The sequence below is a fragment of the Lytechinus variegatus genome, chromosome 7, assembly GCF_018143015.1.
Source record: "Lytechinus variegatus isolate NC3 chromosome 7, Lvar_3.0, whole genome shotgun sequence".
Classification (NCBI taxonomy): Eukaryota; Metazoa; Echinodermata; class Echinoidea; order Temnopleuroida; family Toxopneustidae; genus Lytechinus; species Lytechinus variegatus.
In genome coordinates this window covers 29,209,583-29,223,913 of record NC_054746.1, presented here as the reverse complement: position 1 = coordinate 29,223,913, position 14,331 = coordinate 29,209,583, and the positions used below count along the sequence as shown (strand labels likewise).

The 14,331-nt window shown below is 37.4% G+C and overlaps 1 protein-coding gene across 8 annotated transcripts in view; it reads left to right on the top strand.

Moving 5' to 3' along the window:
* LOC121418931 (centrosomal protein of 170 kDa protein B-like) overlaps nucleotides 1-14,331 on the top strand; it is a 63,855-nt gene that overhangs the window by 31,366 nt on the left and 18,158 nt on the right. For 6 of the 8 annotated variants that reach the window (XM_041613145.1, XM_041613144.1, XM_041613150.1 and 3 more), the window contains 7 exons: nucleotides 2,042-2,156; nucleotides 4,728-4,865; nucleotides 5,131-5,513; nucleotides 7,042-7,153; nucleotides 7,640-8,163; nucleotides 9,439-9,604; nucleotides 12,424-14,246. In XM_041613145.1, coding sequence (XP_041469079.1) covers nucleotides 2,042-2,156; nucleotides 4,728-4,865; nucleotides 5,131-5,513; nucleotides 7,042-7,153; nucleotides 7,640-8,163; nucleotides 9,439-9,604; nucleotides 12,424-14,246 — 3,261 coding nt within the window. Of the gene's footprint in view, nucleotides 1-204; nucleotides 265-2,041; nucleotides 2,157-2,910; nucleotides 3,375-4,727; nucleotides 4,866-5,130; nucleotides 5,514-7,041; nucleotides 7,154-7,639; nucleotides 8,164-9,438; nucleotides 9,605-12,423; nucleotides 14,247-14,331 lie in introns of those variants that run through there. The other 2 variants (XM_041613146.1, XM_041613151.1) reach the window with 2 other exon arrangements.

The window sequence follows — 14,331 nt, the reverse complement described above, 5'->3', positions numbered from 1 at the left end:
TTATTGCAAATGTTATAGGACTCTAAAATTTTCCTTTGCATTTGCTGTATATCTGTATTAGTCAAGTAATGCATAATTATGACTGGTTCTTATATTTCAGTTTGGCACACTTTTTTATAAACCATTTTTTGGTCAGTAATTTGTATGTCTCATTGTGTGTGTGTGCTGACTCTATCCCCCATCCACCCCCTTCCCCCGCAACAGGAAATGAATGATTTGAGGGACTATTATTATGAAGTAGAGGAAGATGAGGAGTATGAGGATGTGAGTCTATTGCCAAGCCTTGCAGCATGTACGTCCTGAGTATACTAGTATAGCAGCATGCCCCCAGCATGACACTATTATAGATAGAATGGAAGCAAAGCCAGTAAATCATTTTTTTAATACTATGAAGATTATTCAAAAGTCGACTTCATTGGTAAATAAAATGATGTATGATGGCAACACAACTCAGACAATAAGCCCTACAATCGCATTTGTTAAAAGTGTCCCTGGTGAATATGATTTCTTCTTCAGAAAAAAAAGAATAAAATTTAATTGGTGATAGATGTTCACCTTTATCTTTGTAACTTTGAATATTTTATCTGGTCATATCAGCATTCAAATAATAGATTGAAATTTGCACTTGTGATATGATTTGAAGTTCCAATTGTGGGTATAAATTGTATCTTGTATGATTTCTTGTTTGTATAGAGCATGATGTTTTTTAGCTTTGAGTTTGTGTGTTTAGATGAATGTAAATAATAGTACAAACAACACATGTAAATGTATGGAAAAGAGAAAGTGAGAACAAAGACTGGACTGGAGAAAATATGAATAAATCAAATATCAAACCATGATTACATTTAGATGTATGTCATTTCATGGATAAATCATGTTAAGGTATTACATGCATAGAAATGTGATATACAGCTTTTCATGTAAGTAATATGAATTTAATCCCTTCAAATCCATGACGTGCTATTTTAGATCCTTTAATAGTGTTTGAGAAGTCATTGGCATTTAATGTTAGTCATATGACTGTATTACTTATCCCCACCCTTGAGAGTATGTTCTCATATCTTTACCCTGTATGAATAACACACCTTGTTATACTACAAATTGTCATGTTTAATCCATATATAGCTGTCATGAATTCGATATATGTGAATTGGAAAAAGGATAAAACTGAGACAATTTGAGAAGAGTTAGGAAAAGACTCCCGAGAACATTCCTGAAATTAGCAATTTCTATTATACCATTCCAGCAGTACTTGCCATTCTAAAATACATTTCATTGACAAACCAAGCACATAAAACAGTTCTGAAATCTGGCATGTAGATGAATCAGTTTTCTGTTCGATTTGAGATTATTTCTTTTGGGATATCAATAAATGACATGAAGATCATGTTGGGTTATAATCATGTTTGGAATATACCTCAGTATCCAGAACTTATTCTCACTCTCTCTTCAAGTTGCTTTTCTCAAATGGATCTTGGTAAGTTTAAGTCATTTGTTTGTTTTGTTTTAAAGAGTCACCTAGTGCCTTGAAATGGAGATATAGCAATAACAACACCGCTGAGATTCAACAAGTAGTTTGTGCATGGATTGATACTCATTAGATTTACATATTTTGTATGCTTGTGAATATGTGTTTGTATTTTGTTCTAAAAAGTCATATTAATTATTAACAAGTTATCTACTTGAAGGCCCGAGATAATAATTTACTTTACCAGCACTGAGTTAGATGGAGTACTGCAGTACTTTGATTCATGCAGTGGAGCTTATGATTTGGTTAATCATATTAAACTTCATAAAATACAGGATGGAACTTGGTTGGAGATTTTCCTGCATGCAACAGCTTGACCTTAACCAGTAATTAACAATTTGTACCAAGTCAAGAAATCAGTCCAATACTGCATAAGTCTTATTCATACATGTTCTTAAAACTGAAGAGAGTTTTGAGTTGATCACTGTGTTTTGTGATCATATTCAGTGTATATGGATATTTTGTTAATGGAGTACTAAATTGTTTTTGTTTTCTAAAAATGTGTTTTGTTAGGCATTCTTGACGAGGCAGAGCCCACCGGATTACAACCAGTCCCTTCGCAGGGCAATGCAGAAGAGAAATGCCAAGGAAAGCAGGAATACATACGGCAAGCAAGCTAGCTTACAAGGTGAGTCCTCGATTATACTTTACATGACTACTAGGGATGTTATCATTGAGAAAATTCTTTGTCGATTATCCACAGGACTAGCGCTAAAGACGTTATCCATAACAGCCCTAATGACTACAAATGTATGAGCTGATATTTCACTGTTCAGATATTCTCGCAATACTCATTCAGGAATTTCTCTAGTAATATTTACAATTTGTGTTTTGTTGTGCAGTAATGGCCATTTCCATGCAGTTCGTTGGTGACATCCATAACTCAAAGAGATTTGATGTCTTCTCTGAAACATGGTTGTAGAAATGCAAGGCATTGGTTCTTATAAGACCTTTTAAAGCAATTTTTGAAGTATGACATAAAATGATGACAGAATATATTAATGAGTTGAAGAATGATGAAGTGTTAAATTTGCTTTATAATATAAAGATAAAGTTTTCATAGTGAAAACAATGCATCACATATATCAAGCATTTTGTAGAAGGTATTAATTTATCATTCTGTTTGTTCATGTACCAGATACATTGGATAACATTTTGAGAAGGGGGGAGGGCTCAAAGGGTAGAAAATTACCAATCTTTGTTCTAAGGTAAGAGGATTGTCAATCGATTCTACTCTTTGGAAAAAAAAAGACTTGGAATCAAATTAACATGCAAATGTATGTAGGATTGGATGTGGAGAGAAACTATTCAATTCAATTGCATTCGAGACACTGTAGGCTACCTTGTTATATCCAGAATGTATACCAATGGATGATAATCAGCAATGACATTTCAAAACTGAAAACTGGAAGGAATCCGATCTGGCATCACGACACGGCCACATTTCAACTGATCAGGAAACTTTGGTAATTGATTGAGAGGACTCTTATACATAATACATGTAAAGCCACTGATCTTGTGGGTGCCCCTGGATTTCAAGCTACAAACTCTTAGGCTCATCGCAAGTGCCAACAGGAAACAACATTCAACAAAAGACCCCCACTCTCCACAATTTGAACTATGAACACAAATAACTTCCTGCTTTTTATCAATCCAGCATATGGGTTAGTGTCTCAGAATGTGGCATTTTCTTCCCCTTCACGGCTGTCAATTAGTCATCTTTGCTTGTTAGTTGCAATAATGTGTCTAGTCATTTTTAGTCCAAGGATAGTGTAGTTTCTTGGGTTTAAGAACAGGACATTGTGGAGACACGGATGGGAGCGTTGTTGTAGAGACACTGGTGAGGGTAAGAAAGATTATGGTAGTTTCAATTCTTAACATGTGCTTCTCTTTTTTTAGGACTAAAAGGATGTATGATTTGGGATATTTTCTGTGATTTGTTTCATTTCCAAACCAGAGTTTGTATTAGAAAACCAAGCAATGAATATGTTTTTTTTTTTTACTATGGATGTTGTCCTTAGAAAGATAATATTTATTAATATGCATTATCTGATTTAGATAGTACTTTAGAAGAGAAAGGAGCAGTGATTGGCTAAGATTTTTTTTTCATCTTTTTTTTTTGTTTTGTGAAATGAAATTCTGATTTGGATACACATACCATCCCAGTAATTGATTCTATGTGAATAAGTATGGAATAAAGAAAATGGTAAAAAAATGAATAGGCAGGGATATAGTTTGTTCAGTTAGACAAAATTAGTGAGAGAAGAATGTATCAAACACTCTTCTCTGATACTGCAAAGGAAAATGAATTTATATTCGTAGTGAAGAATAATAGTGAAAAACAAAGTATTCAAAGAATATTACTATTTAAATAACCTATAAAAACAAGGGAATGTTGTATAGAACAAGCTGAGGGGCAGATTTGTGTGAGTTACCATGGACCTCTCAAGAAGTCTATTACTTGGGTAATATCATTTAAGTGGATAATTGACACACTATAGGTGTGTAAGTCAATGGAAAATGTGTGATTCACAAGTGCTAATGACTTAGGAAATTAATCTAAGTGGGAAGGTTGTACTGAAAGTTTTAGAAAGGCTTCTAGAAATGAAACTTTGTTTTCTAGACTTTGGTCGGTTCTATTATGAATTATGCAATTTATTGTGGAATGTTGAATAAATGTGAATTTAAAGGATGTGAATGAAGTGAATTTGAATTACATGTAAAAGTAAAAACTGTATGCATGCATGATGTACTTTACTTTATAAATGACAAGTGCTTCTGAATTCTAATGGACAATAATTTTTTTTCTTTCTTTAAATCTAGATGTTTAAATAACTGTTGTACTTTGTTGTTTTAATTTTCACTTATTTTGAAAAAGTACATCACATGTGCATTAAAGGTAAATTCTGGGGCCTTTTGTTTATAATTCTCAAAGCAATTCTTGATAGAAATATGAACAATTCCAAGCCATGGCATTAATTTCTTGCTTCTCAGCCAGTTAAATAAGGGAAGTTGTCAGATCTTACAACTTGGAGGAAAAATGTTGATCAAAGGCTCTCCTGCTGGTTGTTGTTCTGTCAGCCAGTCCTTTGGTCGGTCCGCCCTCACATAAAGGCAGGGGTTATTAATCACCTCCAGTAATATTCCTAGTCATTGATAAACTATATATATTGTTTATTTATTTCTGTTTTTGTATTAGATCAACGACCAACATCCCATGGTTCTCCCTTGTATGGTCAACCAGCATGGTGGGGTGAAAGTGAAGATCCTTCACTTGATGGTAGTAGTACTTCACCAGACGACCTTAGACCTAGAGCTAATACTTACTCAACTCAAGGTATACATTTACTAAATATGCCAATGCTATTTAATTTATTCTAATGACAATTATCATGATGTAACAACAGTATGATAACATCCCAATGATGATAAAGAACATAAAGATGGTGACAGTAATATTCAATTTTCATACATTGTAGTATATTTATGGAGAAGAGACAGAGAGAATCAACAAAATTCTGTCATATTGCCAGTTTAGGGGCAGAATTCTAAGAGTTTCAAATACCCCCCTTCTCCCCAAATTGTTTTCCTTTACTGTGCAGGTTCATCAGACGACAACCACACACTAGAATCACCATCCCCTCACGAGCGACCGTCCAGACTTCCTTCCAACGAGCCCGAACGGGACATCCCCGTCGTAATCTACAACCGCTCTGACCGCCGTCCCGTCCATCAAGAGACTCCGCCCCACCCCCAGCCCCAGGCAGAGATAACCCTGATGGCGTCGAGTGAGAAGGCCATCGGCTTCACCATCGACTTTGGGAGCAACGATGATGCTGCCCCGAAGATGGCGAGGCCAGACAGCCTCCAGAACTGCATTCCACAGAATGTGAGGCAGAAGATAGAGAAGAGCACACGTATGATGGAGGAGCTCAAGGCAGAGAGATTGATGAAGAAAAGCCAGGAGGAGGAAGCAGTCATGCAAGTTAGTCAAAATTTATTTTATCTTTATTCTATTCAGAATATTGATGATAAGACAACAAAACTTTGTTTAATAACACTTTTACTTTTAAAGGAGAACGAAAAAATATGACAGCTACAACATGATAACACTGGAGCTAGTGGGATGCTGTTTCATTTGACATGGTAGACTGGATTCAATTGCTGTGAATGAAAGATGTAATTCATATCAGATATATGATAGATTTAAAACAAAAAGAATTTTCCTCAAAATTTGGTGTTCAGGGTTTGGTCACTCAAGGGGGCATGTATTAAAGAAGAAGGCCTTTATAGAAAGCAAGTCTCAAGAAAATCCTTATTTCTTGTTAATCATTTCCATTTTTGGTTTGGAATGGCAATGCACAGAATTGAGTTAAGACTCATTCTTCCTTAATGCATTGGGATATTGGGATGGAGAATTAATGAGTTCAAACCCCTAAAACTTCCAGCACACTTTAATAACAGATTCTAGAGTTGTAAAGGATAATGCTCATCTGTAATCCAAAATCTACCAAAAGATCATCACAAAAAAAGGAAGGACTGTCCCTGCCCAGAATCACTAATAGTTCAACCAAGTATACTATAGTCCTTGATAATGTAATAAACATGTAATTAAAGACTAATTGGTAACTATAATCTTAAACCTATATTTGGTTTAAATAGACATGAGGGTAATAGACTCAACTTCCATAGCCAAAGACACACCTGTTCAGCTGTTCCTGTTGGGAGACTAATCCCATTGAAACCCTACATGTAAGTGTTTATAGGATGAAACCTGACCTGACTTCATCGGCTCCGTTGAAGATGATGATGGATTTTACAGAGTGATCCTGTGGGCAGGATCTCCACATTAGCCTTCTGATGCATAACCCCCTCCCCCTTTAACCCTCACTTGAACTTATAGGCCCCCTGTAATACAGCTGCTATTGTAAAACATAATTGACTTGCTCAAAGGAAGCAGGGAAAGGGTTAAACTGCTAAACTGCCATGGGGGCCTCATGACAACTAGGTTAGGGTGTGAAAAGTTTCATTTGGAGATCAGATAAGAGGATAGAGATCAACCGATCTTGATATAGTCATTCAGAGGATAGGCCTTGCAACAGAGAGCATTCATTTCTGGGCCAGTGTTGGATGTATGCAATCAGTGTTTCTATCTGACTTTGGAGATGAGTATGTTTAGTATGCTGTTTATGAAAAAAGTAAGTAGTCGTCTATTGTTCATCTGTGATTAAACAATCTGTTATCTCAGATGGGAGATCAAAATAGAGTAAAGAGCAATCTATTCTAAGTCATTTCAGTTTCAGGTTTTACGTCTTTTGTACATGGATCTTCTTTTTTACTAATCCCGAGTGAATGATCAAAAACATTTTCAGAATGATCGATGATTGAATTTACTTGGAAGAGTACAGTCTTGTGTGTGTGTAACAACAAACTACTTTTCTTATTACTGTTATGACTTCTCATATTTTATATTCAATGATTTATTCTTAAAAATTATTTTCTTCTGATACCAGAGCCCCAGGGCTTCCCCACTGTCTTCCAGGACAGATGGATGGTCCGGGGTTGGACAAGGAGGACGTAGAACTCCCAAAGGTACACCAGAGACTCCATCACCAGGATATCAAGGTAGCGTTCAAGTTCATTCTTTTGTATCAATGATACCACTTTTAAGACTCAAGTTAAAATTCCTACATTTGAACCATATTTTCAGCTATAGAAATAGCACTTTTTGTACAAAATTGCTTATTCTGGAGGGTTTTTTTTTCTCGATAATTTACAATATCAATTCTAATAGGCTTCCGTAGCAGATAATTTTGATGGCTAATGTATTCTTTTGTTTCTGGCTTTAAACCCTTGTCGCTAAGTAAGGTGTTCGATTTGACTTAACTAAGTTCAAATGAAACAATGTCTCCTAGACCTCATATACAGTATCTTTCAAGGTGTATTTTTAGGATAGCTGTATAATTCTTTTTGTGTAAGGTGAACGGAAATCTGCATTTGGTGTTTTCTTTGAATTATGCTATCAGCAATATCCTTTATTGCAATCATCAGTACTCTTGCTTGCATATTAGAGTAGCCAATCAGCTTGATTTTTCTATTTCATTTGTACAGGAGATGTAAATTTCCAGCAAATGCAGCGCAAGAACAAGAGCTCCAATTGTCTTTCAGAACCTCTCCCTCCAACCAACCTTCGCCAAAGAACTTTTGTCAAGTCCAGTCACAAATCCAAGCCCAACCAAGGCTCGCCAAGCCCAATCACTCCGGTCAGTCCTGGGATGGACACTGAAGAGGACTCCCAGTACCAGGAGGATGTGGACGGTGAGGTGGATGGAGGAGGAGGGGATGACGTCAGTGAGACAGGAACCTACACCATCGAGAGCGACTCCCAGTCCAAGGAAGTCCAGGAGGCTAGGGAGAGGATTGATGAGGAGTTTGGGGTCGAGACCGAGGAAAAGGTGCCCAGTGATGATGATACGGACAAGGATGTAGGGGATGAAGAGATGGAGGAGGAGGAGGTGTTTACAGGAAAACAAAATGGTGGAACCAGACTGGATAAAGTAGGACCCGGCTTGAGAGTCAGAGGGGATGGAAGTAGCAGGACAGCAGTTGATAAAATTGATGATATTGAAGGAAAGGTAAGAAAATACTTAGTTTTCATAGAGAACTCACAGAAAAATCAAGCCTAAGTGTGATTGTTGTTGCAGATGATAAAATTTTGGAGGTTGATATAAAGTTGTTTTGACGTTTGATTTTGGTATGCACTAATTGGATTATCATATAGACATGTTTCATGATGTAATTTCAATTAAAATTCATGGTAATCATTATAAAATATGTATCATGAGATTTTAGCAGGTGGTAGCATTGAGTCGGTTTCCACCATAAATGCATGCCATGAATATAACATCTTAAATCAATTGGCAGAATAGTGTAGGGTATTTCAAGTTTGGCATGGGAAGGACTTGCTCAAAGAAGAATATTGCACCACCTATCACTCAAATTTCAGCACCCAGTCCCAACCTTGGCAAGCACTGCAATTCTCTAGGATTTCTGAAATTCTAGCAAGAAAGGGGGAAGCGAGGGGGAGACAAGATGCTAAGCATTGCTAATTCGCTGTCAGAACAATTTTCAGTGAAAAATTTATGCCGGATTAGAGACCATCAACATATGGAATAAGTAAAAGTTTGATGAGTTTGATAAATCAAAATCTAGTTAATCAAATTTAAAGATAAATCATTAAGTAATTTCTGTCAGACAGGAATTGCCTGATCTGTTGGCTCTCAACGTTCAGTGCAAAAAGTGTTCAGACCTGATAAATAGGCGAAGTTAAATTTTGTATGATTGAATGGATTGATGAAATAGTATCAGAAAAATAAGATTGATTATTCAAGTAAATATTACCCTTCCCCCCAAAAAAAGAAAATGAATAAGAAAAATAATAAATAAATAAACGAATAAATAAATAAATAAAAGAAATTGTCATATTATTGTGAAAACAGGACTTCAAGATATTTGCTTGTATGTGAGTATGTGATATAATGCTTCTACATTATTTAATTTTATTTTTTTTTGGGTATCTAATGTGTCACAAAGTTTGCAGATTGTAGATTTTCTGAGAAAATTTTTGTTAGCTTGAGGCATGAATTGACCAAGGTCAGATCAGTCCTGGAGCTTTGTTTAATTATTTTTGTTAACATGGTATTATTTTTAAAGATGTATGTATTTTTTTACAATTTAAATCATGTCTATGTTGAAATGTTTTCTCATCAAAAGTATACTGTAAACCAAAATGGTATTTCTGATGCATTAAATTGTGAAGTTATAGGAACTTTTGAAAAAAAAGTGGTCTGATGCAAAAGTGCTCCTTGATCACTGGTTCAACTTCTTTGTGCGAACTTTTTATTATCCAGCATAAAGGTGGACCAGGAACGCCACAGTGGGTTCAGCAGTGGGCTACCATGACCACCAACTCTGCCCTCCCAACAGAGCAGAACCTGTCACCTGACAGACATGGGTCACCTGACCATATCATCGATGGCTATGATGCTGAACAATCTTCCAGGATTACTGACAGAGGTAAGGAAGTCTCATGAATGATTCAAACTTCCCTTCTAATCATCCCCCTCCATAGGGGGGGATCAGCTTGTGAGGGGGTAAAACCTTTTCTGATATGAGTTTACCGGTACTTGTATTACGTGTACGTTTGGTGACATCTATTGATCTCTCTATTCAGTTTGGATTAAGCCTGAAATTTTTGGTAAATTTAAATTCATTTAAAATAGAAAAATAAATGTGAATAGTAGAAAGAATGAAAAACTAAAAAAAAATGTATTAAATCATCTATTCAAAGTGTTTTTATACATAAATGAGGAGGAAAATATTTAATGAAGAGATCAGTGTTCCGCTTTTATTTTTTGTTGCTTTCATTTTTCATTTATGTACATGTTAGTTCATTTAGTAAATAATTCCTTTCATTTTCCTCTCACCATTCACCCTTCTTTGTCTATTTTGTTCATGAATGCTCATGACCTATTGTGTTGAGAGGAAAAGATAATGGGATTGCCCCATACCATAATCTGTCTCATTGCCATGGTAATCTTGCAATGTTAGAGTGATGTTATGTTTACTCACTCAATCCCACTGGGCCCCTGGTTCGAGAACATCACATATGCATGTGGAATCTGTTCCTGTTTGACAATTACTCATCTTTCTTATCAGATTGTGAAAGAAGAAGAAAATGTGCAACTATGAAACCCAACATTGGCAATTGCCAACATCTTCCAATTGTGTAGTCTAACACACATGCTGAAATGCCTTTTTTATATTAAAGTTGATTTTTAATGTGGATATTGTCTTGAACTTGTACCAAGTGTTTCATATAGGATAACTAGTCAATCTTTCTCATTGTGCATTATACTGATACAGATATACTGTGGAAACAATCAAATTTTATTAGAAGTGTAGGCATTTTAATTTTCCTTTGTGATTTTATTTAAAAATAGAAAGAATGTGTAAGTAATGAGCGAGAGAGACGACATCATTGGGAATTCAGTTCAGTTTAAAACATAATGTTTTCTTTGTTCAGACATTTAATCTTCATAACAAGGTTCTTCATGGGCATTTAACATACAGATGGTGAGGCATGGGGTAGTTACCCCCACCATAGGTTTCACTACTGAGAGGTGGAAAAATGAGAAGAAAAGGAAAGAAAATGAAAGAAAAATTGTTTTCAGGATTTGTCAAAATCAATCATAAAATCAGATCTTCCATATGGAAAAAGGGTCAAATTGTTTCTTGCTCACTCACAGCTATGCAGAAATCCCCCACACAATTTTCTGCCCCCTAAATGTTTTTTTGTGCTCATTTTACCATTGCACTTTTTACCTGATGCCTTCTGTTTTCTTGCTGCTCCCATACTATACTCATGTTTTCTTTGCGATTAGAATAATATCAATACTGCATGAAAAAGTGAATTCAACAAAGAAATGCATGTCAAGTACAGATTGCAGTCAGCCCATACTTTAAATTTTTCAGTTTGAAAACTTCTTAAATGGAAAATGGTAAGGCTGGCCCGACTCATTTGAACTAATTCACTATCAAACTCTAGAGGAGACAAGATATAAATAGATAGAGGAAGCTTCTAAAGTTGTCTGTAGGTACAAGCCGGCAAAGGCAGCCATCCAGCGATATACAAGTAGAATCTGTGTAGTGCTGTCACTCCACAGGCGTGCGGCTTGCCTTCAGGTATGGAGGGTCTGTTCCCATTGCAGTGGCCTTTGATCACAATTTGGTCATGTTGAAGTGTACAACCTTTGTAATTCTACAGGAGATCATGAAGCTGATTTGTGTTAAGTGTTTGTATGATGAGGACTCTGAGATTAATATGTATTTTGTTTCTTTAAGTGGTGCTATCTTCATGATTTTTGGAAGTGAGAATGAGCCTTTGGAGTGAGATATGAAGCAGAGGAAATGGATAAAGCCATGGAGAGGGAGGTGCCCTGACCGTAGCAGGGGTGCTTGATTTCCTGCGACAATAGCTAGAGACTCTCTCTGATTCAAACACAGCATGTCATCTGCTAGTGTGTTAATAGAACCCCCCACTAGGTGAGGTTTCATGACGGAGACCAGAGAGGAGATGTTGAGACGTTTAGGGGGAAGAAGAAAGGATGTGAGAGATTTCCTCCTGGGAATCTGTTTTAAGGACAGAAGCTTTGATGCAGGGACCTGACTCTGTAGTCGAATTACTCATCATTGAAACGTGCAATATATCTGTCTTGTTCTTGAAAGCAAACTATACATGTTATTGGATGGTTGGAGTAATGGAGTAATAACAGCTTTTAGGCATCATCAAATCATGTGACTATTTGTTCATTATCTTTTGGAGCGTTCGTGCAGGGACTTGTGTATATTTGATTGCCATTTGGATGCCTCGTGGATATGCTTGTATACTACCAGGTTGGATTTATATATGGATATAAAGTGATTGTAGTTATTTAGTTGTATCTGCAGTAAGTTTCTGTGATTTTTTTTCTTTGTTTCCTTGCATTGTTGAGAGTGAATCTATACTGCAAATGCTTTTTAACCTTTCAAATGGTAAAGAATAAGTGCTGTGCACAGAGGACCTTCTGGTCTAAATAAAAGGTTTGAAATTGATGACTTTCTTAATCCATCTGTTACTTTATACAGATGTTTCCTTTGTGCGATATTGGATTTAGATGGTGTGTAGATGATATTAAGAGCTTATCTATGAAAATAAAGGTTTAAACAAATAACATTTATAATTCTACTGAAAGTTTCATTCCTTCTGATGTTTGATATTACATGTAGATGATTTAAATAATTGTTTTGGAGGGTTAGTAAAATTTTACTTTTGTTTGTATGTTTTCACATTCCAGATGATCATATAAGCAAGAAGCCACCATCAGGTACCAGAGTGCAAACATCTACACCCAGGACAGCACCTCTCCAATCACCGGATTCTTCCAGTCCCAGAGGATCTCGAGGAAAACGTATTCTGCCAACCACGCCTGCCGAGAAGCTTCAGACTGCTCGGCAGTCCTCCACATCCAGCAGTTCTGAGCATACCATGAGACAAAATGGCTTCCAGGCCTCCAATTCCAGTGCCTTTCACAGCCCTAGAAACCGTGCCATAGAACAGCAACAGCAGCAAGAACAGCAGCGCTATCTGCAAGACAGAGCCATGGAGGAAAAGGCTTTTGGAAAGAGGAGACAGCTTCATGGTAGCTCTGATCCCATTGTTCCAATGGGTTACCAGGAAGAGGAGGCACGGAGAGACTCTTGGGGGCCAGAGGGAAGCATGGATACCGATGTCCTTTTGAAAGACACTGAGACCTTGATGAGGAATCTTGAAGAGAGGATGCGGACAAAGCGTCAGGATACACCATCTCCGGAGATGTCAGACTCTCATGATATGCCACATGATGTATCACAAGACATCTCTGTAGTGTCATTTGAAGCAGATGTAGATACTGATGTTGATACTGCCAGTAATGTGAGTTTAGTTGGAGGAAATAACACATGGGCAGGAAGTAAGAGCAGGCACTACTCTTGTCCTGAGGATAATACCACATCCGAACATTCACATTATACTAATGGAAGGCAGAAGGTTTCCAGAAGTGTAGAAAAGCCAAGAACAACTCAAGCAGATACACAGAATAGATCAAGTGGAAATAAAACTACTCCTGCACCAGCTAAAGGTGGTATTTGGAGTAGGCTGTCTACACCTAACAAACACAAAATGCAGCCTGCAGAGAAAGAAGCTGAATCTGTAAGTGACACTGAACATTCCTTCAGAAGAAACACTCACCTGACAAGTTCATTACCTACAGGCAGGATATCAAACCGAACAGTATCAAGAGGAGCTTCAGAAAATACCAAAGCAGTCAAAAAACCCAAAAGCCTCAAACCCCCACCCAATTTATCACAGCCACGCCAAACTCGTAGCACCATGTTACGCAAGAATAGATTCAGTGAAGACTCTGGCGCTGACCACAGTGACATCAGTCCCAGTTCTAGCATGTCAGATCTGAGCTCTTCCAAAAACTTTCGGCGTGGTGGATCAATGCGAGAAACCCGTAGTGGGGCTGTCTCCGATTCAGGTCGACGCACACCAGTGGAAAGAGGTAGGGGGAGAACTTCTGCATCTAGTGCCAGGAATGGAGACTCCAGTGCAAGGACAGACCATAGTCTTGGATCCCAGATTGCTCGACATGCCCGCACTCAGTCCATGCAGGATCAGAAAACAAAGACTGCAGAACCAAGGTCACGTCTTCCAACCTCTGCATCACATAATCGCACTCCATCTGGGAACTTATCGCGCAAAAGTTCTATTGGATCAACAGACAGTAATGTCAGTGGTGTCAGGAAAACTTCATCGGGTGCCTGGAGAAGGTACGACACGGCAGATGACTCGGACCATGATGTAGACAACTACATCAAGAATGTCAGTACTCGTCGCACAGCTACACAGAACCACCAAAGCGAGGAGAGGCAGCAGGCACCAGTCATCCAGAGGCAGAAGTCCAGTTCTTTGCAGAACCTTCAGACCTCTCCACCAAGGACATCACCAACGAGGAAACCACCCAATCTGCGGGTTGAGATTGCTCAGGCCAGTAACACCTTAGCTCAGAACCTTCAAAGGTTAGCTCAGGGAGAATCCATCGATGAGATTCAAATAGACAGGATTCCAAAAGAACAGGTAAGACACTCTTGATATTATCAATGTCATTAAACCCTCGCTTCATTGTTATTTTCACACACAATGTTCATCAGAATAAATGTAT